Consider the following 27788-nt stretch of genomic DNA (forward strand, 5'->3'; position numbering starts at 1 on the left):
TTATGGACTTTGGGTTTGTCCGTTTTGGGTTTCTTTGACTGCTGTGAGTCTTTGCCCTGCTTCCGGATCTTGGAAGGTACGGCAACGGATGACCCCTGCTTCCGGATCTTGGAAGGTACGGGGTGGTCCTTTATCGGCGTCGATCTTTTCGGTGCCGAAGCATCGATTGCGACCGTCGACGTCGATGATCCCGGAACGGGAGGACAAGTGTCCGCAGCCAAGGTAGACATCGAGGCGTGCCCGGACGTGTCTAACGGCGAAGAGGACTGTGGAGATAATGCCTTCTCCATCAGGGCCAAGTGTAGACGAGCTGCTCTGTTTTTTCTCGTCTGGTTCGAAAACTTTCGGCAATGTCTGCACTTAGAGACACAATGCGACTCCCCTAAACAAACGAGGCAAAGCGAGTGCCCGTCGGTGGGGGATATTTTAAGGCCGCAAGTCCTACACCGTTTGAAACAACCCCACCGCGGGGCCATAGGCCAGTGGGAGGGGAACGAAAAAAAGAATAAACACCGAAAGAAAAATGCTAACTACAAAAATAAAGAAAGAGAAACTAACTAAACGCAAGTTTAGCAAAAAAAGTTGGTACTTAGCAGACCGAGGCAGAAGGCGTCCTACCAGCGCGGCGGTCAGAAGAGAACTGGCGGGATCTGCGTGCCCCTCCTTGGTCATGCGCAGTGGAGCCGGCGCGTGACCTGGGAGAGGCGCGAAAATCCCTTTTGCTAGCTATCGGTACCGAGAAGGTCAGCGCAGGCGCAGAGTATCCCAAGGGTGTGATGCACAGAGACCACGAAGAAGATCTGTTAAATTCAACTCAAGTTTCAAGTGGTGTCAGGCAAATTACCAAGGTTTCTCTGGGGTCAAAGAAACATGGGAATCTCTATAGAGTGGGTCATCACATTGATGCATAGCTCCACTAGGGATCTCTTACTGTCAGAGTTCTGGCACCTCTTTTTTAAAAAAAGCCCTGCCTGTGATCTATATGGGGCATTATAATATCAGCAATTTTATTTTCAATCCCTTGCCTAATAATCCCCAACAAAGAGTTTGCCTTTTTCAGCACGAGAGCACACTGGGCTGACTTTTCATTGAACTATCTATTGTGACCCCCAAGATCTTTTTCCTTCTCAGTTGTGCAAACTTCTGCTATACTGTGATTTTTAATTCCTAAATTATGTTTTTATAGTGTATGGCTTATGGACTGTTAAACTTAAATAAACTTGACTTTTCCTTCTCAGTCTCACCACATCCAGATTCCATTAGTGTATACTTGACATTCAGATTTTGTCTTCCAATGTGCATTACTTTACACTGGACTTCATCTGCAACATTGTTGTCCTCAGTTTGTGGAGACCCTCCTGGAGCCCTTCAGTCAGCCTTGGTTTTCACCATTCCGAACGGTTTAGTGTCATCTGCAAACTTGGCCACTACACTACTCACCCCTCATTCCAGATTATGAATAAATTAAATAGTACTGGCCTCAATACTAATCCTTGTGGGACCCCACTGCTTACTTCCCACCACTGTAAGAACTGTCCATCCATAAGAGAGCCTGTCCTCTTATCCCATGACTCTCAGGAGTCTTTGGTGAGGTATCTTTCCAAAATCATTTTGAAAGTCCAGCTATATGTCTACCAGGTCACAGCAGCCAGTCTTTTCCAGCTTCCGTTAACTATTTCCCTCACTTTTGTAAAGTTCCCTCGTTTGAACTCAAATGTTACAGGACTTTAAGGGTGCGGTCACACGTGTGAGATAAACGGGGGGGGGGGAGCGAGGCTATTCCCTCCGGAGGAATTTGACCCGCAGTTGCGCAATCACACAGTCCTTTGAAGATGTGGGGGCAGCCCGCCACTGCCTGATCAGATGCAACCGTGGGTGAGGGGTTTTTTTTTTTTTGCCATTTGTTTCTGAAATTGGTGAATTTCTCTTCAATTGATGAATTGCATCTCAGCACGAGGGCTCCCTATGGAGTGTGCGATGATGCACATACTGAGAACGGGGGAAGAAACAATGGGACGGAGTCAGGATGGCCTGATCAGACCATCCCAACGCCATCAGAGCACGCTGGAGCGATCAGAGTAAAGTCCGTCCGTGGCCCATAGCAACCTGTTCACTACCAGACTTTCCCTGGTGTCTTTTTACTCCACTCCTGTGGTGGAGCAAAATGGGTTGCAGATGGGCGTGGGGCGCTTCCCAGATGTTCGTGTCTGATCGCGCCCTTTAAATCCGCCTGGCATTCGCACCTATGGCGCTGGTAATTGTGCGTGTGATCGCGCCCTAAGGGTAGTTTTCCATTGACATAAATGCTGAACTTAATAGCATTGTGAATGTGATCACTGTTCCCAGTTGGTGCAACAACCTCTACATCTTTCACCAGGTCTTGAGACCCACTCAGAACCAGGTCCAAGATCACTACCCCTCTTGTTGGCTCTGTGACCCTTCCAGTGCTCAGTCATTTATGATGTCTAGGAATCTCATTTCTACAGCATGACTTGAGCACGTTTACCCAATCAATATGAAGGTACTTGAAATTTCCCAGCATCATAGCATTATCTGCTTTAATCACCTCCCTTATTTATTTCTGGGTTTTTCCCCAGAACAGGTCCAATCACTGCCTCCTTGAGCATGGGTGGCAGAACTCCTGCTGTCAAGGAAGCATTTACCATTCCTCTTAACCATTCAGCCTGTTCCCCTCTGGCAGCTTTTATCAGCCAGGAAGGACAAGGATAAAGAACACATCTCACTTGCCCAAGAAACTTTTCTACATCCTCAGGCTCCACAAGCTGAAAAGTATCCATATACATTGGACAAGCAGGTGCCAAAGGTACATCATCTGAAGATGCATCCACACTAGGTCTGCCAGGCGAAATTGTTGCGCCGGCAGGGGGATTTGGGGAGTGGTCCATGAGTGGGTGCCGATATCCCCAATGTGATGATATCATGCGGAAGTGACATCGGCAACGTTGGAGGTGACACTCTGCTTTTGAAGCAAACTCTATGGTTAAAATTGGGCTCAAACCATAGAGTTTTGCTCAAAAAGCAGAGTGTCACTGTGCAACATTGCCAACTTCCGTGTGACATTATTGCATTGGGGATGCCATTGCTTGGCCAACAACAGGCAGAAGCCCCCAAAATCAAGGGATCCTGTGTCCAGACTGGGGGTTTGGGAACCCTAGTCCACACTGGCATCTTACCTAGAGTGTCTCTGGGCAATTTTGTTTGTAAAGTGAGGGGAAAATTGATCACAGTAGGCTATTGCATGGTCAGAGTCCAATTCCTTGGGGCAATGATGTAAAAGTCCCTGAATCACATGAAATAGCTCAGCTGGACATGCAGACAGTGGTGGTGGAGAAATATTGCCTTTTTGTCAACATAACCATCACAGAATAGACTCTAAAATGGGCTCTGTGCCATGTTCCATCAGTCTTGATTAAGTTTTCTGCCAGCATCACTCTAGCTGCCCTCTCTCCTCCTTCTTGACCATCAATTCCCCAGGGAGACGGGGAGAGAGTGCTTACAGGCACTTATGTCAACAGCTTGGGCCATCTCCCTATTCCAGAGAGCAGTCAGAGTCTTAGCAGACTTGTCAACAGCTGAGGTGGGAAAATCCCGAAGCACTGACTGGAACCCATCAGGATCCAAGGGTGGACCATCTGAATGGGTCCAGCACCCCTACAGAGGAAAGAGGAAGCAGTAAGTCTGAAATCTATCAGGTAATGATCTTTCCACGACAAGAGAGTAAGTTTTAACTCCCCCACCTCCAGATCACTCTCCCCATCAGTGTAATGGACCAAATCCAGAGTGTGTCCTGCTAAATGTGTGAGGCCAGTAATTACTTGGGACAGGCCCATGGCCATCAAGGAGGCCATGAAACCTTGAGCCACTCCTGACAACTTGGCTTCAGCATGGATGTTAAAGTCACCCAGGATCACCAGTCTTGGTGCCTCCACTAGCACACGCAAGACCAGATCAGCTAGCTCAGCAAGAGAGAGGGCTGGGCAGCAGGGTGGATGGTACACCAGCAGAATCCCTATCATTCCTGTCTCAGTCACCCACCTTCAGGAGCACACTAAAAACTGGCAGACTGCTGAATGAGGCACCTTGATAGATGGATGGAATCACAGTATACCACTGTGACCCCATCTCCCCACCCCCCTGGCCTAGCCTAGCCTGTTGCTGTACAGAGAAACCTGGAGGGCACAGCTGGGCCAGATTCAAACCCCCCCCCCCTCCATCCAACCACGACTCCACAAATACATGCTAGGCCAGCCTGTTCATCCAGGATTAACTCCTGTATGGCAGTACTTTTTCCTTTTACTGACCTGGCATTCAGCAGCAGAATCTTAAGGCCAAGTGGCTCAACCTCAGCACAACCAGGTCTCCATTGGCTGGGAGGCAGACTTGAAGGAGGAGTGGCCAACCAGCAGCCAGGCCTCCTCCTCCTGGAATGGCCAGACTGTATCCCACCACCACATCTCCCTCTGTCTAGGACCAGGGGAATGGTAGCTCCCTCCCAAGGCACACAACCACTGGTAATCCCCCCCCAAGGAGGCAGCTAAAGACTAGGATTCTAACCCCCCTCCCCAACATTTCATGAACCCTTACGCCCTCCTAGTATTTTTTGTTCTATAAGCAAGGGAAAAGACCCTCACCCTTGTCCATCCCCCCAGCAGTGACCCCACTCCTGCAAGAGTCCAGGCAAGACAATGATGCAAGCCTGTCTTCTGTGCAGGAAACTGCTGAAGCAGGGGCCTGCTCCAGGAAAGAGGTACAGACTTAGAACACTAGTGATGTTCTAAGCTTCAACAGCAGGCTGCTGGATGATCTACTTTAGCTTTATCCACAGAGGCACTGACTGATAGCATACATCCTACAGAGTCCTCTTATAATACTGGGAGGGGGGAACATAATAAATAAAAGGAGCAGTCCCAAGGGAAGTCATTTCTACAACCAAATTACTGTTGTATATTCACAGTGGAACTGACAAGGTGTTGCCAAGGCAACATCTAAAATATGCCCTAGAGCCACTTCTAGCAACACAGGGGTCCCAACAATCCAGGCTCTTTTGTTCTCAAGGGATGTTCTCAAGGGATGTTACTCATGCTCGGGGTTTTTTTTTTTTAAAGGAAGGCATGGCTGGTAAGGTTTAATGCTCAGAAACACAGCCCACATAAGAAAAAGCAGGTAGACTGTGCTCCAGAAGAGCAAGAGTTATACTAAAGGGAGAATGCTTTCATTTTGAGCTAGCAACCTCCTCTCTACTCCCACACACATCCAGGTAAGAGTGTGGGTGCTCAGGAGTGAGGGAAAGGCTCTGCCGCTGAAAACAACACATAGACTTGTTCAGAGCAAGGTGGGGGCTTGCACAAATCCAAGCCATCCTCTGCCAAGCTAAACTGTGGATCTTAAAGGCAGGGAAGCTGCCCAGGGATGACCACCCTCACCACCAGTTTTTACATCCAAAGTAATGAGAAAGAGGTAATTCCAGCAGATCCTGGTTGCAGCAGATCATATCAAAGCTGGGAGAACATGGGCAAAACTCCTCACTTTCACTCTGCTATCTCACCTCCTCACCTGCTTGCATTGCTAAGGGCCCTCTAGCAGACCCAGCATCACATTCCCAAACCGTTCTGTATAGTGATCTCCCTTTACTAGGCATTTGTCTTACATGAGACAAGATGCCACACTAATAGTGTTACTGTCATATAGTAATGATATAATAATCAAACCTCCTTCTTCTGCAGCTACAGGTCTGGCAATAGGTTGTCTGCTTTATCCAGATGGCTGGGACTCCCCAGAGGTGAAACGCATGTGTGGTGAGAAGACTGACAAATACACACTAGGTGTGTGCACAGTACGTTGGGCATACATCCTTTGCATCATTGGGATCCTCGATGCCCTCATCCTCTCTTTCTTGGCATTTGTGTTAGGCAACCGGCAAGACAATCTCCTTCCATCTGATTTCCAAATAGATAACAAAGGTAATCCTCTTTTGTGCGTGAAACCTTGCTTTCTCTGTCCTATCGTATAGCGACTGGTTATGCCCTCCACAAGGTCCAGGTATCAGAATATTAGGCATGGCACTGAGAACAGCAACGACTGTGAAACAGATGCAGGCCATGAATTCCCATTGCACTTATTCAGAAGTGTATTCTAATTCAAAGTGGCATTCAGTTCTTATAGGTTCTACCTGCCTAGCTTGTTAAGATTAATGTTCATATAGGATTGGGAGAGATGAAGCCCAAAATACTGTTATCATTTGTGCAATTTAGCACTGGCCATACAAGAAGAAATATGTAATGCACAAGTCTTTCTTACTGCCTGTGGGGTGTTCCCAAGTCTTGGAATCAGGACAATCACACATCACTGAAAACCATCTGCAGTGCAGTACTTCATGTAAGACTAAGGACCTGTACCTTTATTTCTAGACCAAATAAATTTCAAGCACTTGTGATTATATGACAAAAGCTTTCAGAGCCTGATGTACTGTTTGTCAAAAGATATTGACACCTCTGCATTTAGCACCAGGAATGTGGCTACTAACGCACATCCTGCCATCCCTTTGTAAAGGGACAATGAACTCAAGGCCTGGCACATCCACGAAATTAAGGGCCAGCCAGTCTGATCAAGGGAGGCACAGTGCCAAAGCAGAATTTACTGGCAGTACACATATTAAACTGAACTGATTGCTACCCTTAATTGCAAAATGTAAGGCACAAACGGCTTTCACCATAAAGCTGCAGCATAGACTGCCAACAGTCTATGCATGGCCAACAGTGGCTTTCATTTTGGAACTGGAAGCTCATGTTCTGTGTCACTCTAACTTTTTTACTCTTCCTTGCTGGTAGATTCTACCCCATGCATTTTATACATTATGATTTGTATTCCTGGATAGTCACATGCTAAATGGCAGCTGTTCCCCAAACAGCAGTCATTTGACCTGGGGCTACCAGGAAGTAACACACCCATTCCTTATTTGCAAAAGTCATAATCTGAATGTGTTTTGTCTTGCAGAAGGACTTGAATGAAGACGAAGACTGTAATGCATGTGTTGCTTCTTCTGCCATTTGGTTAAATGAAGTATACATATGCTAACCAACTTGGGCTTCAGAAGTCTGAGTAAAACACATGGCTGTCAGGCACTACAGCACCAACACCTGTAAAATATTTGATTGTATACGGGCACAAGAAGAATAACCACAAGGGTGTTTAAAGTTAGGATTCCTTTTGCAAAACTCTCTGTAGTCCAGAAAGGCCTAGTTCCTTTAAAAGACCATCTCCTTTGGTAAGAATTATGATATTCCATTCAAGAATACATGAGTTGGATCCTATGCTGCACCCCTCCCCAGGACATGGAATCTTACTTTTGAGGAAAACAAGCTCTGCTTGAGGAAGTTTCAATTGTCAGCAGCATGGATTCATTGACTCCAGTTCTCTGTGTTTGGGGAATTCTTTGAACGGGACTCAGTCAAACGGAGGTACCAACACTGGCATGGTTGGGGAAAGTTAAACAGGGAGTGCAGAAGTTGTTATATATACATACTGATTTATGTATCAGGTCTTTTGGGATCAAACCCATTTGGCTATGCTTAATGTTTATAACAAACTCTAGAATGTATTTAAATAGATGGAACTATGCAAAACATACTATATAATATCTAGGATATTTTGTCAAAATAATGGGGGGTCTTTAAATTAAAATCTTAATTGTGATCTCTGTGTTTCTCCTGTTAACCACATAAGTATCTGATATTTTAGTAACAGAATGAATCTTAATTAAAATACACAGATATGCTGGCTGTTTTCAAATAAAAATTATTAATAAATAGAACACTTGCTCATGTTGTACTAGAATACCGGGGGACACGGACGGACACAATATACTTTAGTCTACAGTAATATGATTTTTCTTTGCACAAGAGTGTTATATTCACTACAGACTGATTTTGAAGTTCCTCGTACTTTCAGATTAACATGCTTTAAATCAGATTTGAAACAGTCTTATTGTGTTCCTATGTTCACTTGTCTAACTGAAGTTTCCCACAATGCAGAGATTAACAAAACCTGTATTCAAAAACATGCAGAAATATTGGTTTTCTATATTAACGGCTCTATTAGCCAGCCTCAGAACTTTACCATCCCTCCCTTTCCTCTTTCACCCTTATCCAATGGCAGTTCGGATATGGCAACTCTGGAAAAGCAGACAACAGTATTAACTCAAATGCCCAGTCAGCCTGAGAGAAATTATTTACCATGAATCTGGATACGAACAGGGTTCTCTTTATGGGCAAGAGTCTAGGACAATTCTAAACAATCACCTCCAAGATCTTCCCGCTTTTTCAGACAATTATCAGACCTAGATGACAGGCGACATTTCCAAAGTGTACTTAACTGTCTTGATTCTGATAATGGAATGACTGAATAACAACTCATCAGGGTTTGATTTTCCAAGGATTAAGTCAAGAACTTTCTGCAGCATTACAAACAATAGAACCATAATTTCTGAATTAGTCAGCAAAATTCTGTGTGCTTCTTCTCTATCAATAGGATACTTACATCACCATGCTATGCCACCCTCCAAAGCAATCATATTAGCACCAATCATATTTAATTTGAGCTGCTGGCTATCCCCCCAGCCAATTAGAGGCACTACTATATAAAACCCTATGGATGGACATCAACAGTGTATCAAAAAGTGCCTATGGATTTATTTAATAATTTGTTTATTGTGCTGCATTTACAAAGGAAAAAAAGACAATGCACACAATAGAAAGAATAAAAATGTATTTTTTTTCCTTCAGGTTTTAGGCCAACAAAACAAGTACAAATCTGTTAGTGAGCACTTTATGGCAATTTGGAAGTCGAGTGAACCTGATGTGAGCACAAAATACTTAGGCAATCTTGACAAGTTCTCTTGTATTAACCTGAACTGCTCTTGTAGTGCAAAAGAGGCAGCAGCCTTCTTTTGTGGAGGGGAACCTGTATTTGAACTAAGAGATGCACACGCTCCCGCCCCAAGGAGCTTTTGCTCCATTCGGGTAGCCAAGATGTTGAAGCAAACAAGGTTGACACCAGAAATTCAATTCTCCCTGCCAGCAAGTCTTCACAGTATTCAAAGAGAAAGTAGGTATTATACATTCTAATCCCATCTTAAATCTCTCTACAGATAGGCACAGAAGTGCTTTTGGACGTGAGGAAGACACTCCATATAACAGGAGAATCATTTTGCTTTTAAAACTTTTTTTTTCTTTTCACCTTATGATTGTGCATAGAGAACTTTACTTCGGATTTCTTAAATAGACATGCAGCACGGATTCTGCCAAAGGCCTAGTCAGGCATCAAACAACAGCATGGCCGGACTGAAAGGAAACGGGGTAGGATAGTTACACTAATTTTTTTTTTAACAAAACAGAGCCAGTTGGTTTTTTTTTAAAGGGAAAAATAAGGTTACTATAAACTGAGATTTCAAAACACACAAAAAACAACAGTATCACACTGCTGGCAGCTTTTGCAACGGACTGCCTGACACAGTACCTGCAAGCCTGAGGCCTCCAGCAGCTTATAGCCATGGAGAATTTTTATAATCTCAAAGGCCTATTTTGGTCCATAGTAAGGCAGGGCTGCTGGAGGTACCAACTCATCCCAAACCTTACATTAGAGTAGGAGGAAGGGGATTTTATAGCCTGGGGAAGCCTAAGAGACACTCATTGTAAAACTACCAAGTATTACATACCGTTGACCTTTCTCTATTTAAAAAAAAATAACCTACAAGAATCAGTGACAACTAACCCCCTCTCCTTAGGAGTTTAAAAGTTTACATTTGTGTCTTGCTGAGCAACCCGGTTTGCAGTGATTCTGAAAAACAAAAACAAAATTTGATACTTTGTCTCTAAGGGGGAAGACAGAAATTATTCCATCCCCTATATTATTTGCCCTGGTGTTCATATTGAAGAAAAGGAATTCTATTAAGAAAGGGAAATGTCAAGAGTCCAGCAACTTAGACAACTTAACAGGGCCAAGCAAGAGTCTTGGGAGATGTGGTGGCTGAAACTCTGGGCATACAGCACTGCTTGGAAAGGCAGCCCTCAATCCTTTTTTTACTTATTGTTAAAGGGTAAGGATATATTTCATTCTTCTAAGAAAACTAACAGCTCTCTACTGAAAATACGATTTCACACAAGGCTGACCTAGTGCTATTAAAGGCATAAGGCAGACCTGGTAAAGAGTGGCCTGCCAGATGCTGGTTAATTCCCCTGCTTTTGTGGCCTCCTTCAGGTGACAGAAACCCACATAATCATCAAGCACCTATTGTCCCAAAATACATGGTTGGCATGCCATGTACTGCCCCAGTACAAACATGGGGGCAATCTGGCTGCAACTCTGCAGGCAACAAATGCTTAGGCCTGTCTCACACAGACTGTTACTTCTACCAATTCCTGTTGCTTTCATCTCCCTTGCAAAATGTATTTCAAGTTCACATGCTACAGCATGGGACAGCTGCTTACTTTACTGGACTCAGAAACTCTCCAGAATACTGTGGAACAAAAATGATACTAAAATCTATTTCCATACAGGCTGTTCCAAAAGATTCAATGGCTAAAACTAGAGGGAAAGTATGCCGGGGGGGGCGATTACCCAAGCAGCAGATCAGAGACTTTAGGAATGAGTAGAGAATTGAGAGTTCAGTGCTCCACATGGAGCTACCACCTTGGTGCCATTTGCTATTTCTCCTCTTACTGTCAGCAACTGGATGTGCACTAGGAAAATGACTCCCGGAGTCAGTGAGCTAAGGAGGGATTCACAGCTCTTCACATCCCCCTTGGGATGACTGCAATATACTTAAGGGAGTGTGTCCCAATGGAGATTTCCCCACATTTTCAGGGTAAGGTACTTGAGCAAGTAAGAGAGTCAGGGGTAATTTCACATTTCTGTAAAAACTCTTTGGCAAACCCCAACCACAGCAAAGCAAACTGGACGCCCACTGGCTGACAACGGTCCTGACTGAGCCAAGTACACAAACTCACATGAACAGTTAAGATTTATCTAAAATCTCAAAAGCCCTCGAGGAGAAGCTTCGCTCTGAAAATCAACAAGGAAAAAAATTGACTTGGGAAAAGGAGGCCATCTAGGTTTGTATATATTATATGCTGCAAACCCAACTACAGGGGCCATGTGGTGCCAGGCCGGAGCGTTTTAAGAGCTGAGCCAGGGGTGCCTGAGACACAGCGCTGCTGTCGCTCTCTTCTCAGGATTCAGCTCCAGCATCGGTAATAAGAAGTCTGTGAATGCAGCTGCCTCATCTTGGGCCCACTCATATTTCTCCACCAGAACTTCAAAGAGACCCCATGGCTTCAGTTTGGTGATGTGCTTCAGATCACCTGAAAGCAAGGACAGGAAAATTAACAGGATATCATTAACATGAGCAGGAAGGTTAACCAAGCAGATTGTAGCGCTTCAGGGCAGTTTTCTTAACTGATGTTTCCCCCTCTCTAATGCTGCTTGCTCAAAGGGTATTACATTTATCCAAAGCATCTATTTAAACTAAAATGCTAATATTTCCAGACCGGATTTTATAGCATGGGACTCCTAGACTGGATGTAATCAGGCCAGTTCTACCAGAAGACAAGCAACGTACCACACTCACTCCACAGATTATGTCAAGACCTCACACTATTCTTAATTGTGATTTGGAGTTGACAAATCCACAGAAAGCATAATCACCTCTCTTGATCATGATACTTCTAGCTCCTCCATACTTTCTACTACTTTAGACTCACAAAGGCTCTAAAAGGTTAAAACTCATCTGAATTTGTTTTCAATGTAAATAAAAATTGTGTCATTGTGTTTGGATTTTTCTTTGAACCAAAATGACTGCCAAGGACCTCAACCACTAATGGATCAGATATATTAGGATCAGATATATCAGAATCTTGAATCAGATATATTAGGAAAGCAGAAAGGCACTTTCTTTTAAATAGCAAAAAACTAGATAGTGCCAAGCACGACTCTGGATGTGAGTCCTCAGATTTTCAACCTCAGGAGATAGAGACATGAAAGATTCTTTCCCCTTACCTTTTTTGGTGAAAAACTCTTTGGAGTATTTTCCAGCCACAATCAGTTTGCGAGGTATTTTCCCCAAAAGTTCTATGATCAATGCAATGTGGTCTGTGTACCGCAAGAGAAAGAGACAGAAGCAATGAACCCATGGCCAAACATCACTTTGTGAACTTGGATTTGATACTCAGTTGTTGGAAATCCTGGACTGAATCCAGACTTTGTCTTCACAAGTGTAAGGAGGGCAGGTCAATCTTTGAAAATTTTCCCTTCCCAGTTTGCTCTCCATGCTGTTCCTGAAGATTTCCTGTCTCCCAGAAGCAACAATCTGCATAACTCATTAGACTACAGTGGGAGACAGGATGGAACTTTCTGTTCTGTTTGCACAGCTTCACCAACTGTACTTTGAATTCAAGACCCTCTCACTCTACAAAAGCAATGCCTCAGAAAGGATTTAGCCACTCTATGATACTGGGAGCTTTTATCACTGGACCTGTTGAAGCCTGGCTCTAACGAACACAGAGGTTGATGTGCTTTAAACACAATTGATTTCAGCTCTGATGGATTGTGTCCATATATGAAGACCACCTTAGCATCAGTCTTCCAGGCAGCATGACTTTCAGTCTGTTCCTACATTTTACTGCTAGTACTTTAATTATTATTTACTGGCTACTGGTTTCACTTCCTGTGAACAATTTTAATAGAAAGACAACCCTCAAAAATATATGTACATGCAAACAAGGGAATATGGAAATTTAATCTGCCAGAGTGAATTAATTCAACTTATGTAGAAAACACTTCTACTGAGTAGTGTATTTGTATTACTTTTTGCCTCTATGTTTTAGAAGCACAAGAATGGTTGGGAGTCAGAGCTTAGATCCATGGAGCTTCTTTATCTACTTCTTATCCCAAAAGCTGCCTGGAAGACTGATGCTAAGGTGGTCTTCAAATATGGACACAATCCAACGGAGCTGAAATCAATTGTGTTTAAAGCACATCAAACTCCGTGTTCGAATGTGGGCTGATTTTTTTCACAGACGCTAAAAGAAAGCTAGAGTGGATATGCCTAACTAAAGGAAAGCTAGAGTGGTTATGACTCACATCATGTGGAGCCCAATTTCTCTAATTGAGAGGCAGGAAAAGCAGTATGAGAGGCAGGAAAAGCAGTATGAAAATATCTTTAAACCCAGCAAACCTGCTACATGATACCTCAAAGCTCCCAGGAAACCTTATCAGGCAAATTAAAAAAAAAAATACTACCTGCCCCAACTTCTTTTCCCATGTGAAAGACAGGCCAAAAACACCTAACTCTTTTATAATGGTGCTCACCTTCATCCCGTGAGTAGTCTTCACCAGAATGAGGCTCGAAGAGATAATCACCTGTAGCTAGTTCAAAGGCCTGGGGAAAAACAGAATCAGACACTTTCAGGGTTATTACTTGGAAGCCTGGTGAAATCACCTTCCTCATTCTCTTTGTGAGCAAAAATGCTTCTGGTGCAGCAGCTGTGGAAACCTGATTCCCACTTCTCAGCACAACCTCCCAAGAAATGTGGCACTCTCTCTACACAAGTCCAGCAACTTCTTGCATTGCAGTTCTTGGCGGGGGGAACCAGGTTCACATGCATCCTTACTCACACGTTCCACAAGATTAAAGCCATATATTTTTAAAGGTAAAGGTTTCCCTTGCTCGAAAGCTAGTCGAATTCGACTCTAGGGGGCGGTGCTCATCTCTGTTTCCAAGCCAAAGAGCCAGTGCTGTCCAAAGATGTTTCTGTGGTTATGTGGCCGGCATAACCCTGGAGGTCCCTTCCAGCTCTATGATTCTATGACTTAAATGCCAAGGCGCATGGAATGCTGTTACCTTCCCACCAAAGTGGTACCTATTTATCTACTTGCAATTTCTTAGTTTCGAACTGCTAGGCTGGCAGGAGCTGGGGCCAGAGGCAGGAGCTCACTCTGTCATGCGGCACTAGGATCTCGAACTGCTGAACTACAGACCTTCTGGTCTACAGCTCAGCATCAACCTCTGAGCCACCACGGCCCCCATATATTTTAAATAACTCCTAAAATCCATTAGCACTTGCCTGAATAAATGAAAGTATCCTGTATCACTTCTGAAAGATCTGTAGATTTAGGCTTTCTGGTCCCATGAGTGCCAAATCTGGGGATCCTGCAGCAAGAATGCCTCTCTTTACATGCCCTTGCTGTTGAAATACTGTGCAAGGAGGATACCACCAAAATTGGGCTGACCATGGAGACACTGTGCTTGTAACGCCCTAGTTAGCCAGTGGAAATGCTGAACCACAAATGTAATGTGCTCTGAAAACGCATCCAATTTCCAGGTGATCAATGGCTGTTAGGACTAGTTGTCACCACTGAAAGATCTTCAAAGGCAGTTCTAGATAATGCATTATTACATTTTGAGGTTACAAAGTGAAAAATGGCTGTGTATGCAAATCAGATGCTAGCTGTCACAGCCTTATCTGATGGACAGCTGCTACCTGAAGCAATGGATTTAAGTACCATCTGAACACTGCAAGCTCAAGTGATCAGAAATGTGTCAACGGCTAGGGAACCTATTCCCTTTGGTTCACAGGGTCTGCCATCCATCAGTCTGGTCTGTACTTCATTGTCTTGCTCTAAAAGTTCCCCAACCATGGCCAAATACTTGAAAAGCAGGAGACCTCATCAGGAGTTACTCTGTTGTTTGTTTTAGCAAAACAACCCAAAATATACTGTGTAACGGCCCTTTAAACTTCATTACTTTGGATACACTAATCTGTAAATCAGAGTGCAAAACATCATTTAAAATTAGCTGAGGTCTGCTGAATAGGAACAGAAACTCCCACAGAATGTTGATATCAAGAGCAGTTATGATTCAGGCAACTTGAATGAATTTACCATACAGGCTGTGCTCCAAATATCTGCTGGGGTGCTATAGCCTGCTCCAATCAGTACTTCCAAGGATCGGTACTGCCGTGTCTGAATATCCTCAGTGAAGTGTTTATGCTGAAGAAGAAAAGGAAGTTGTGTTAAACTGGAGAACAAGGAAGACCCCATGAACAGTAAAGGCATGTACTGAAAATGTACATGACATCACAATTTGACAAACAAATAATTTGCAATATATCATTATAAAAAGATACAGACAGACTGATCTCCTGGACTGGAAGAAACTCTTAACATCGTGAAAGCGTTACAACCTGTTCTCTCTACGATTACCAGATTTACAAAGCAATCCTATGCAAAGCTATTCCACCCCAAACTCATTGAAATCAATGGGCTTAGATAGCAATAATGCTACACAGGTTTGCACTGATTAAGTTTCACATGAAAGGAGGCAAAGGATGTCATCCACCTCTCCCAACAGAAGAATTCAGATAGGAAAAAGCATTCCAAGATGCTTACTACCCAGCCCATTTAGATGTTTTATATAGGCCACCAGGTAAACTGAATTGCATCCAGAAGCAAAACAACAGTCGGTGCAACTGAACAGGCCACATATGGAGACAGGGACAGCAGACATTTTATTAGTCAGTAACCTGAATGCCACCTGTTGGTTAAGGGCTTCCCTAGCACTGTTATAGGAGTAGACAGTGGTTCTATTCTCATTAGCATTCTAAAACAGATGTTATTTGTTGTTGGGCTGATTTCAAGTAAAGTGATACAGGGATGGGGGTTTCATACAGTGAATTTTCTTCCATAAATGAGCTGCCTCTGAAGCACTCTGGCATTTTCAAACAGTGCTGCTCCCCCCCCCCCCCCCGTTTCCACCTCCAATCTTCCTCGGACTTTTAAAAAAAGTTCTAAGGTGACCGCAAAAGTACTAAATTGCTATAGCACTGAAGTGCTATAGTGGCACCATTGAGATGCATGGAGTCAATGGTGTCAATGCATCTCAATGGTGCTGCGGTAGCACTCAACTTAGAACTTTAAAAAAACAATGTCCAAGGAATATCGCAGTGAAAAAGGGCCATGGGAGAGGGGGGGAGAGCAGCATTGTAGGAAGCGCCATGGACATTTTAAACAGCACACCACAGCAATTCAGAAGCATAGCGAAGGTGTTGAAAACGGAAAAAAACCGTTTCCCTCAAAAGCGGCTCAATCACACTTTGCTAACCTGACACAAGCAGATTTGTATGAACAGATAAATAAATTCTGCTAGCAGTCAGGAAAAAACCCATTAGCAACCAGTTACTAAAACGGAATATTAAGGCAGTTTGAAAAGGGTCATAGAAGGAGGAGAGGAGTGCAGGAGATACATTGCCGTCTGTTCCTTTCACTTAGCATGTTCTGACCCACCATGGCCGTTTTCTTTATCCCCCACAGAACCAACAGGGAGCCAGAAATGAGAGAAAAGCCCCCCGTAAAATAAACCTAGTGGAAGAATTGAGAACAAATCATTGTGGTCTCACAGAACGCTGGAGTAGGGCTAGAGAAACCCAAGCTGATCCCAGTTCTGCCCTATCTCACAGGTTGTAAGAATAAAACAGGATAACAAAGTCATGTACAGCATGCTGCACCACAAAAAATACAAAAATATACCACAAAACATACAAAAATGTGACAAAAAACAAGTTCTTCAAACTCCAAACTGTTGGAGAATTTGTGGTGATATTTTAAAAACAACTACAGAAATGTTATTAAGTTAGGAGTTGTCAAGAGTCCTGCTGCCTAATGAAATAATACTGAAACATTATTTCCCTAAAGCATGAAGTCCTACAGAAATGACACAATAGTTAGGCACTTCTAATATTTAAACTTTATGGAAAGTGGTAATAGATGGAAGGCTATTTAATTTATCACGTAAGGACTATTTAATTTATGCTGTTTCTAATTATTAAAATTGACTATTAGAACATTGTTTTAATTCTTTTAGGCACATAATTGAAACACTACCCAGATTATATGAACCTGATTATGAAACAAAGTGATATCATATAAGGCCTCCATAAACTGACAGCATGTATTTCATCAATTCCTGACCTGGATACCACAGGCTAGCCCAACCTCATCAGATCTCAGAAGCTAAGCAGAGACAGCCCTGGCCAGTATATGAATGGGAGACCACCAAGGAATCCCAAGGTTGTGATGCAGAGGCAGGCCATGGCAAACCACCTCTGAACATATCTTGCCTTGAAGACCCTACCGGGTTCGCCATAAGTCAGCTGTGACTTGAGGGTACTTTCCACCACCATTTGATCAATTAAATAATAATTTCAACATACCTTCATTTATACCCTGCCTTTCTCATTGAGACTCGAGAATTACAAGATATAATAACTAATGCAATCAGATAGCATAAGACCTCTAAATAAAGAATGTATTAGGGCAAGGATTACAAAACCAGAAACAATGCAGATAAACAAGACAAGCAAAACAAAAAACCTGCTTAAAGTATGATATACCATAATGCAATAAAAGCAAGGGGATCTGCGCAATAGGCAATGCAATAGATACAATTTTGTCAATTTTTCATACTAATATAATTAATATTAATATAATTTTTTCCTTTTCCTTTTCAGCAGAATTCCTTTTTGGTCCTACATTGATTAACTATTTGTATTATTATTGCAATATTGAGCCTAACTGTACTATTTACGTTTGACCACTGAAGAAGGCCAACTAGGCTGATACACATCAGGTTGCATATGTTTCATTTGTGTACATTGTACAATTTTATCTTGTATTGTGGCTATAGTTGGGCTCATAACTGTTTTTAAATTATCTTGTAATACAATCCTATTCCCTTATAAAAGTGATTCCTTCTGAGGTGTTCCATTATACAACAATTCTAATCCCTTTATAAAAATGCCCTCCTGAATCTGTTTCTTTAGCACAGTCTGTGGAAGCCTTCCTGTTCTTCTTGGGCAGGCCATTCCACAGGGTGGGGAGCCACAACAGAATATACATGAGCAAACAGTTGCCAATATATTACCCATTTGCAGGGTGGCACCTTCAGAAGTATCTGGTCAGATGAGTGAAGCTAACATGGCAGGGCATAGCCAGAGAGGGGTCCTGAAGGTATGTGGGTTCAAGGCGATGGAGGGCTTTGTAGGTGATAACCAGAAGTTTGAATTGAACTGGTAACTGATCGGTAGCCAATGGGGTGACTGCAGAATGGGTGTGACATGCATGTTTCACCTGGTGCCTGAGTTGACTTTAATTGTTGGCCTGTATAGAGTACACTGTAATAGTCTAGTTTGGAGGTAAACACAGCAGGGATCCATGCGGCCAGATCAGCTAAGATTAGGGGGCCATCTTCCAGACGAAATGAAGCTGGAAGAATGCCCTTTTTCTTTTTTACAGCAGCAGCAACGTGTTTCTCTGGCAACAAAGTTGGGTCCAGTATAACCTCTAGGCTCTTAACTGAGTCAGCAAGTGTCAGCTGGACCTCATTAAAAGAGGGAAGTATGTAGAAATAAATTTTTAAAGAAAAAGCATTCAGAAGTAGCAAGAAGTCTTGCTACTTTTCAAGTACCTTCCAAGACCAGTGTAGGTATAGGAAAAACCCTCACCCTTCTCCTAAATGGCATTCATCAGAACAAAATATAAGTTACCACCAGCAACTCGGCAAGGGTGCTTGTGGACCTGAGTTTACACACTTAAAAATAAGAGATACGGTAGTGCCTATATTCACCCCAGCTAATTAAAGTGGGATTAGCATCTTATGTCACACAGCATGAACAGGATTTTGAACTTACCACCCAGCAAGCATTTCCTAGGTCGGCTATCTTCACTTTGAGTTTATCAGCATTCCCAGGCTCAAGAGGATTAAGGAGGAAATTCCCAGCAGCAGATTTTCCTAAATGAAGATGTATAATTGGCAGTTAATGACGCATGGCCACAGCCACCATCTGCCCTACAAATCCTAAAAAGTGTCACTTGCCTGTGGTACGGTAGTCACATAATCCAAAAACATTAGAGTCATGAACCCAAAATGTTTCTAACTGTGTTTCTCAAAACAGCAAACAGGGGTGGGGGTGGGAGGAAGAAAACCTCAAAAGTACAATTCAAATGAATCCCAACACATTTCCAGGACTGTTCTTTTGGGTAATGTTTATTGCCAAAGCAGTAAAAGAAACGTATAGCTTAAGGAGTTCAAGTTTGGTTGCACAGCCTTTACAATAAACATGATCCTAGAAAAAGAGAACAAATCTCAAAACATGTTAGGATTTGTCAAAATCCATTTTGGGGTGCCTTTTAAACATTTCCTCTTTGGTTTCTGAAAATAGCAGCTTCCCATGATGTACAGGAGGGCACTTTTGAAACTCAAGGAAAATGTATGAATTTTAAATATCTTCTTCCAGCATCATGCTTACATTCAGTAAAACATTTTGCTCTCTATATGCAGATATCTCTCCTTATATATAAAAGAGTTTGGGTGTGACTCTCTCCTGAACGTTCAACACGCTTCCACAGCCTTTGGGCCCCTGATCTGTCACTCAGGAGGGGGACCAATCCCCTGGCCGCATTGCCTCCCCTCCAGCGCCTCAGTTCCTCCTACACACCCGCTGGGTGGCATCTCGCCCTCAGTCTGTGGGGAGCCGCCAGGCGGGATGAACGCTCCAGCGGCCAGATGTGTCTGAGCCCCAGGCCAATCCTGCCGGCATCTCAGCGTTCATCGTCAGCTGAGGCCGACTCCAGGTAGCTGGATGCCCTGCCACTGGGTGGGGGCCACCCGGCCAGACAGGGAGGGAGTGGCAGCCTGTTCCTTTGCCCCTCCACCCTGCAGTCTGCGGAGGGGGAAGAAACTGGGGACTGGAGGCTGATCTTCCCACTGCTGTACCCGTTGTCACCGCCCAAGGCCCTATCCACCTTGCTGCCCGCCCTGCGGCTGCATGGGAGCCAGCAACCCACTGGCCCGCGGAGCGCTCAAGGCGGCCCTGATGCTGCTGGCACCGGCCGGCCAAGGAGACAGTGCTGGCCTGTTCCATCGCCCCTCAAGCCTGGGGTCTCGTCAGGGGGGTGACAGTGTGGGGCCGGCCCTCATTCTCCTCGCGGGCGACGTGCGGCCCAACCCCCACGCTGGGTGGAGGGCCCTCACACTGACACCGCTCCTCCCACTGCACCACCCACGCGGCCAGCAGCGGAGCCAGCCCAGACGTTGTATTGGTCCTACAATAGGCCTTGCTCCTAGTTTTAAATAAAGAACAAATTAGATGTGAAGGAAAATGAAACACTGGACCTTACCTGAAGGTTCTTTCTCGACTGGTTAGGTCACGCCTCTGCTCGCTCAGGTAGGGCTATGCAAATTTTTGCACAGCTCCTATTGGAGAGACCTAGGCTGACACTCCAGTTATATCCAAGCCCTGTTTAAATCATCAACTTCTGCCTTTTTTTATCTTTCCTGCACCTTCCCCTGTGCTTCCTCTTCCATTTTCTTCCACCCCTTGTATCTAGGTTTCTATTATCTTTGTCTTTTTCTTTCTTTGTTTATTTATTTATTGGGTGGGATGTGGATGACTTTGTCCCCACTAAAGAGAAAGAACCCTCAGGTAAGGTCCAGTGTTTCATTCTCCTTCAGTGGGGGAGAATGCAGGATAGAGAAATGCAGGATAGAGAAAACTTTACAATGCAGGATAGAGAAAACTTGAGGTACCTTTGTTTAAAACCTGGAAAACTTGTAACAGGAAAGTTCTCACTTATCAATCAAGTCGGACAGTGTTTAGCAAGTCAAGTCACCCTCTGCCAAATCTCACCTCGAACTTAGTTGGGGGGGCTTACACAAGCCAATATCATTCAATCAGCCTCTGCTTTTTTGGAGTGGGGAAGTAATACTAAATTTCCTTATACAGCCGTTGTAAGGATTACTAGATCAGTTTGAACCCCTGGGGAAAGTGCTACCTCAAATAGTGGGTTGGATCCAATGTCTCTCTTTTGGCAAGTGAGAAGCCTTGCAAAAGAAAGACAATGACTACTACCCATTGTTAAATATTCTACAGGCAAACTGTCCTCAGGATTTTAAGATCCAGTGCTTACACAGAACCACAAAAGCAGTACCTTTGCTGCTCTCTGATGTTCCATTATTCTCATTCTCATCCTCTGAAGGTATTTCTGCCCTGATGCTCTCTTGTAAGTTGCTGATCTGCTGCTCATTGAAATACTGTTCTTCACTTGAAGTTGCCTGGCATATCATTGAATCCAGAACCTCTGAAATTAAGGGTACACATGAATCTGATATTGCTTCCTGTAGCCTAGTCTCTGAGCCACCATTGCTTTGGCTGTAAGTACAGCTCTCCTCCTCCTTCTCCTGCTGCTCCTGAGAGGGACTGCTGCAGTCATTGGCATTATGAAGGTCTTCCTCACACCTCACTGACGCTTGGTTGTTGGAGTCTAAGAAGGTATTCATTTGCACTACACCATTGCAATTGATTTCTGTTACGCATTTTTCAACAACTCCCTCCATTAAGATTGTTTGCTCAGGTACAAGTGAGATAGCATCTGAAGAAAGGGAAAGGAAAAAAAAAAGGTCAGAAAGCTTATGGAGTGAAGGAAGTCTAGCCACACGTGGAACCCTAATGCAAACATATTTTAGTCAGTGATAGTTGAATGTATCAGTGCGAACAGTACCCTGGGACTGGAAATGTTCTTGATACTTGCTGACAGTGGCCTAAGCTTAGGCATCCATTAAGACTGCTCTGAACTGGGGACTAGCAGGTTAATAATGTTAAAAGAAATACAAAATACAGAGGATTGTTGCATTCCATCTTTCAGAAATTTCTATTAATTCCATTTGTAAAACCTCATCAACTTGAAAAAAATGAACATCCAAACTTAATGTTTTCCAGAGATTAATACCTGTCTTTCTTGGCTGCCCTTCATCTGGGGGGCTCTCTTTTAAGAGTAGCTCAAGGGGTCTCGGAATCTCTTGTTGCTCTTCAGACTGTGCTTGCAGAGGGCTTGCTTCCTTCTCCATTTCCTCTATTTCCTGAATGCGTTTCTCCAGCAGCTCCGCTTGTCGTTTCTGTTTTTTTTTCAATTTCTTTTTCTTATTTTTGGACATTTTGTCAGCCTGTATGGTAATTGCAAATATAACACCCCTCAGGCATCTACTGCAACAAACAAATAATTCAGTAGGCCTTCATTGTGTCAGAATTTTTTTAAACGGTCTTTAAACTGAAGAAAATAGAAGGAACAAAGATCCACCATAAAGAAGATCAATCAGCCAGAAACACTTCATTACTTTTTCAAACAGGCCTCAACCCTGTCCTTCTAATTGTGGTCTGGTATTTATGGTGCACATGTATGTAATATGGGATATGACATATGGAACCTCTCTGTGGTAACTGTTCAACAGATGTGGCTCACACCTCACCCTCTCAGATGCTAAATATTGCTTTTCATAGCAGGAGGGACAGAATAAATACTGAAATATAGTTATATTCATGAGGAGGCAAAAAAAATGCCCATCATCACTAGTAATGGCTGACCTCATTCGCAACTCTAGATACACTAAGAATCTTTAATCATTAACTCTAAATATCAGGAGAAACTTCCTAACTGTAAGAGTGGCTGAGCCAGTGGAACAGTCTGCCTCAGGAGGTGGTGGATGCTCATTCGCTGGACGTTTTCAAGCGGAGGCTGGACGACCATATTTCGGGTATGTTGTAGGGCTATCTTTCGGCTATGCTCCTGCAGAGTGCAGGGGGTTGGACTAGATGACCTGCAAGGTCCCTTCCAACTCTAACATTCTATGATTCTATTACAAACCAGTAAACTCAATTTTGTTCATGTGAGCAGTACAGACTCATGAACAAAATTGTTCATGCACAGGGTAACCAAAGATCTAGTCAGCAGAAATTCCTGCCACTACAGTGGCTGGAAAATAATCTGACTAGTCTCAGTATTACTAAAGCAGGAAAGGCTGACCATTAACATAAAAGAAGGAAACAACACCATTTGGCAACTAATCAAAATTGTTCAGAAATTACTGTTCTCTTCTGTAAATAAGATATAAATGCAAAGAGTTAATTCAACTCTAAAAAGATAAGTTACCACACTTACTGGTTTGGGCTGCGGTGCAGTACTCACTGTGAAACAAGAAAGAGGCACAATTAGCATATTTATTGTCTGTAGTGCAATAATGCTACATAACAGGGTTTGACAAATCCCAGGTACTGGGTTGCCAAGGAACATAGAAATTTAATTATGGCACGTATTATTTCCAGCAGTGATTTTACTGTACTGTCTCTGTGATCCTTAGAGGAAGTACAAAGCTTATTTATCATTTCCTATCAGATTATCTGACATATGTAAGAATGCATATACATGAAGCTCATGTCATTGCTTCTTTATATGTTAACTTTACACAATTCAGTGGTGGAAGATGAATTCATATCTTAACCAGCTGCTTTCTATACTGGCTGCAATATCCAAATAAATTGAACTTTTACAATTAATAATAAAATTATGAGAAATTGGGGAGGAGTGAGGTTTAGGAGTGAGCTTTTTGTGGTAGAGATGACAACCAGAATTACCAAATATTTGTTTATATGCTACAATACTTTTGTCATAGCTCTAATAAAACTATGAGAAATGGTGAAGAGTCTAGGATTAGGCTTTGTGGCAGCAGTTATTAGAAAATAAGTTTATTAAAACACAAAACCATGGAAGCTAAAAAAGTGATTCTGGGACTTAAATTTTGGGCTGGTTTCCTAGAGCCAAAGAAAATTTGTCAAAGCCTGCTGCAGAAGTAGTAGACTGCCAACAATAAAATCCCAAATTGCAGAACAGGAAGAAGTTTCCCTGTCAGGCTGACAAAAAGTTTGATCCTGTTCATTGTCAAAGCCCTCAGAGCAATTAGATAGTACACATACAATTAAATCACATTAGGAACACAAAGAGCTGTGGAACACTAAATGCTGTTCTCACATAAGCAGAGAGAACACATCAATGTCAGATTTCTATACAGAATAGCAATTTGTTATCAGTCCTCAGACCACTTAACTCTTCTGTTTTCAAAGAAAGAGGCACAGTCTCCTGTCACAGGAAAGGTGATTTAGCATTAATTCATCAGGGCTTAACAACTGGGAATATATGAAGTGGATTATTCAGGATTGCCATCCTTAAGAAGCAATACATATTGGAGGAGGAGGAGAAGGAAGAGTTATACCCCGCCCTTCACTCGGAGTTTCAGAGTGGCTTACAATCTCCTTCCCTTCCTCTCCCCACAACAGATACCATGTGGGGTAGGTGGAGCTGAGAGAGCTCTGAGAGAACTGCTCTTGAGAGAACAGCTCTGAGAGAACTGTGACTGACCCAAGGTCACACAGCTGGCTGCATGTGGAGGAGTTGGGAATCAAACCCAGTTCTCCAGATTAGAGTCCGCTGCTCTTAACCATTACACCAAACTGGCTGACATAAAAGGATTATGACTGCTGTCCATTTCTAAGCAGCATCCCAATTCCACTAATGGGTGACAGTGCTAGCACCAGCAGTATTCCTATAATGTATGCTACTTTAAATTAGATACAGCTGTCAAGAATCAATTACATAAAGTCTTCCAGGACTCAATACAAACTAAACCTGACTGTTTTTATTATAAAAATAATTCAGTGGAGATACCAGATCAACCCCAAAGTTTAGCTGATTAAATGTTGTCAATTTCTGGAAGCCTCATATTGGCACAAATGAGAGTACAACAAAACTCTGTACAGAATCTGGTCTGTACAGAATGATGTAGGGAAGCTAATCACTTGGGCTGGAGATAATACATACCCTTTTTTGAACCTACAGGGTATGATATACCAGTTTCAGAGGAGTAACGGAGTCGTCTGGGGCAGCAAAAACAAATAGTCCCGCAGAGACTTATTTATAGTGACATAAGTATGGCATGTTAACCTGAGCTGGTGTCCGTTGGCAATTAAGGGTAACACTTTACACATATGACAGAATGGGCTGTAGCCCACAAAAGCTTTATGCTATAATATGTTTATGAAGTTTATGCAAAGTATACTCCAAGGTTCACCTTCTTAGAAAACCCTCTTAAATGGTGCTCCTAAGTTTTTCATGCAAAATGCTTAGCATTTCTAATACACTGTTTTTTCTTCACTTGAACTGAGATCTAAAGGAATATTAAACATTCATCAAGTGATGGTGTACATTCTACTCACTAGTTTCTTGTGGAAACAGACACTCAGACTGATTCAGGCAATTTGTACTCATCATCACCTAACTGATTACTTTGGGGGAATCTGAAGAGGAAAAATAAAGCACCTGCAGAGCCAGAAGGAGGGGGGGCTCCAGATCTCTGCCACTCTGTTGCCTCTGCAGCCAGCCTGCGGATGTACTGGTCATTAACACACAGCAAGATGTTTTCTGGTTTAATATCAGTATGGATAATCCTACACTTTGTGTGTAAATAATCCAGTCCCTGCAAAACCTGCAAAGAGCAAAAAATAAAGAAAAGCGGCATTTAGATGTTCTGAAAATTCAGCTTGATAACATAAAAATACTGAAAAGTACCAGAATTAAGTAGTTATGTGCATGTGACCACAATCTTCAACTGAAATATGGCAATTAGCTCAAGACTCATTTATGATGTTACCAATAAGTAGCTTGTGTTACTATGGAAACCATGGTAAAAGGGTCCCCTTCATTTGATTGTCAACTTGTTGCCTAAGCAATGATTTCTATTCCATTTAGCACTATTTCTTTATTCTACCTGAGAACTCTCAACAGTCCATCCCCCAATTTCCTTTCTTCCTTTCTTTAATAATCTACAGTTCTGATATGCACCCACTCGGCTACAAAGCTTGTGTGAACCTGGGCTGGTCACTCCCTCTCAATCTCATAACCCTATGAAGCAGGTTAGGATGAAATGGAGACGAACAGCTTACACACTGTCCTAATCTCCTTAGAGGAAGGGCAGGATAAAAATGCCCCTGTGCTGGACTACATGGTAACGAATGATATTCTCCCTGCTAAACAGATCTATCATAAATGGCTGTATTTATAGGTTGTAGCAGTTGTTCTATAATGGTCGGACTCATGGTGATTTACTAATGCTGTATGGAGGGAATAGATGTTAGAAATGCTAGCAATTATCCTTATTAATTTAGAAGCAAAAAGTATTTGATGTATGTAAAGTTTATGTTATTAACAAAAAATAATAAAAAATTTAAACAAAAAAAAAATACAAGATGCAGTTGGTGTAAGGCTGTGATCACACCCACTAAATAATGCACTTTCAATGCACTTCTGAATTGGATTTTGCCAGTTCACACAGTAAAAACCCAGTTGGAAAGTGGATTGAAAGTGGATTGAAAGTGCATTATTGTGTGTGCTCGCAGCCGAAGGCATTATTCAGGCTCTCAGACTGCCTCCACGGAGATCAAGACTACTATTTATCTTAAAAAGTTGTTTACAGGAGGCTGTATCTTCTTTCTTGGAATCCCAGAGTGACAATTACCCCAGGTGGATAAGCACAGTGAAAATTAGTTTTATTCAATCTGATAAAATGGAGTAGCTGCAAAGAGAGGAAGCATCTCTAGCTGCACAACAAAATGCCAAACGAACTGAACACCATGTGTATCAAAGCACAAAGCCAAATATCTGCCTGTCTGTCTTAAGTCCCTTCTTATACTTGACAGCAAGTTTTGTCATAATTAACCCTAACTGTAGTAAGATAGTAATAGGAACATACCTGATAAATGATCCTTTTTACACAGAGCAGTGGAAGCCCCTGATAATTTGATTTGATGATCCATTTCAGGAGATGATGCCCTAAAACTTCAAACACCATACAAATATCTGTAACTGAGTCAAGGTGGAACTTGTTAGGATGCCTTGAATATAAGAGTTTACTCAAAATGCAGGCATAATAAAATTGCATTCACCCTTAAACATTTATTTATTATTTATTTATTTCTTCAAATTTATACCCCGCCCTCCCCGCAAGCGGGCTCAGGGCGGCTTTTGTTCTTTTCCAGACTTTCTGCATGTAGATTTCTGTAGCCCGACCAATGCTGATGCACAACAGCATTACATCAGGTAAGTACAGGTGTAGCTTCTTCCATGTATTAATAGTCTCCCCATTTCCATCAGAAAGCCCTATCCAAACTGTAATAACAGAGACATCACATGGCAGCACAGAAGGTGAACCCAGATCAGAACCATGTCAGCCAAAAACATGGGTTGGGAAAACCGAACAAAACGTCCGTTTTTCCACAGATCTCTAGCCACCCACAAATAAATAGTAGCACTTCTTCAGGCTTTGTGCCAATATGACCACAGCAAATGGAAACATATTGCAACATATTGTGGTAAACTACAGTTCACACAGGACCAGAATCTTTCATTGTGCAGTGGTTATGTTTTAGACCAGCATTTTACTAAATGTTATGTTTACATGGAAGATTACTGTGCCATATACATTAAATGAAGGATCAACATCTATCTATATATCTAATAGCCAACTTGCCCCCTCCGTGTGGATACTTAAATCAGCACGGAGGGGGCAGCTGGGGGGCCGGGGGAGGTTTGTGCACACGTGGGCCAGTCCCCACGTGTGCACAAAAATACAAAAAGTTTTAAAAAATTTCGGGGGGATGTTTAAATCCCCCCGAAAGTGCAAGAGCGTCTCCTGCGCATGCGCAGGAGACCCTCTGCAACGCCGTTGCCGCCGCCTCGGAGCGAGCCGGCGGGCTGGCAGGCGACAGGGGGGAGGAAGCCGGGCCTCGCCGCTGCCTCCCCGGAGCCGGCTGGCCAGCCGGCCGGCTGGCGGGGAGGCC

At 43.0% G+C, this 27788-nt stretch overlaps 2 protein-coding genes across 2 annotated transcripts in view; one reads left to right on the top strand and one right to left on the bottom strand.

The window, feature by feature from the left end:
* Window positions 1-7028, top strand: part of LHFPL5 (lipoma HMGIC fusion partner-like 5) — a 17511-nt gene extending 10483 nt beyond the window's left edge. Inside the window, exons 2-3 of the mRNA XM_015411824.1 lie at window positions 5745-5981; window positions 7015-7028. Of these exons, the coding sequence (XP_015267310.1) occupies window positions 5745-5981; window positions 7015-7028 (251 nt within the window). The remainder of the gene's footprint in view (window positions 1-5744; window positions 5982-7014) is intronic.
* Window positions 7029-8786: 1758 nt separating this feature from the next.
* SRPK1 (SRSF protein kinase 1) overlaps window positions 8787-27788 on the bottom strand; it is a 47903-nt gene continuing 28901 nt past the window's right edge. Inside the window, exons 7-16 of the mRNA XM_015411838.1 lie at window positions 26702-26808; window positions 25273-25438; window positions 23062-23087; window positions 21856-22069; window positions 21058-21498; window positions 18759-18859; window positions 14956-15063; window positions 13384-13453; window positions 12073-12165; window positions 8787-11378 (exon numbers count right to left, since the gene is read on the bottom strand). Of these exons, the coding sequence (XP_015267324.1) occupies window positions 11194-11378; window positions 12073-12165; window positions 13384-13453; window positions 14956-15063; window positions 18759-18859; window positions 21058-21498; window positions 21856-22069; window positions 23062-23087; window positions 25273-25438; window positions 26702-26808 (1511 nt within the window). The 3' untranslated portion in view covers window positions 8787-11193. The remainder of the gene's footprint in view (window positions 11379-12072; window positions 12166-13383; window positions 13454-14955; window positions 15064-18758; window positions 18860-21057; window positions 21499-21855; window positions 22070-23061; window positions 23088-25272; window positions 25439-26701; window positions 26809-27788) is intronic.

This window comes from Gekko japonicus, unplaced genomic scaffold, assembly GCF_001447785.1.
Source record: "Gekko japonicus isolate JY-2015 unplaced genomic scaffold, Gekko_japonicus_V1.1 scaffold309, whole genome shotgun sequence".
In the NCBI taxonomy this organism is placed as follows: Eukaryota; Metazoa; Chordata; class Lepidosauria; order Squamata; family Gekkonidae; genus Gekko; species Gekko japonicus.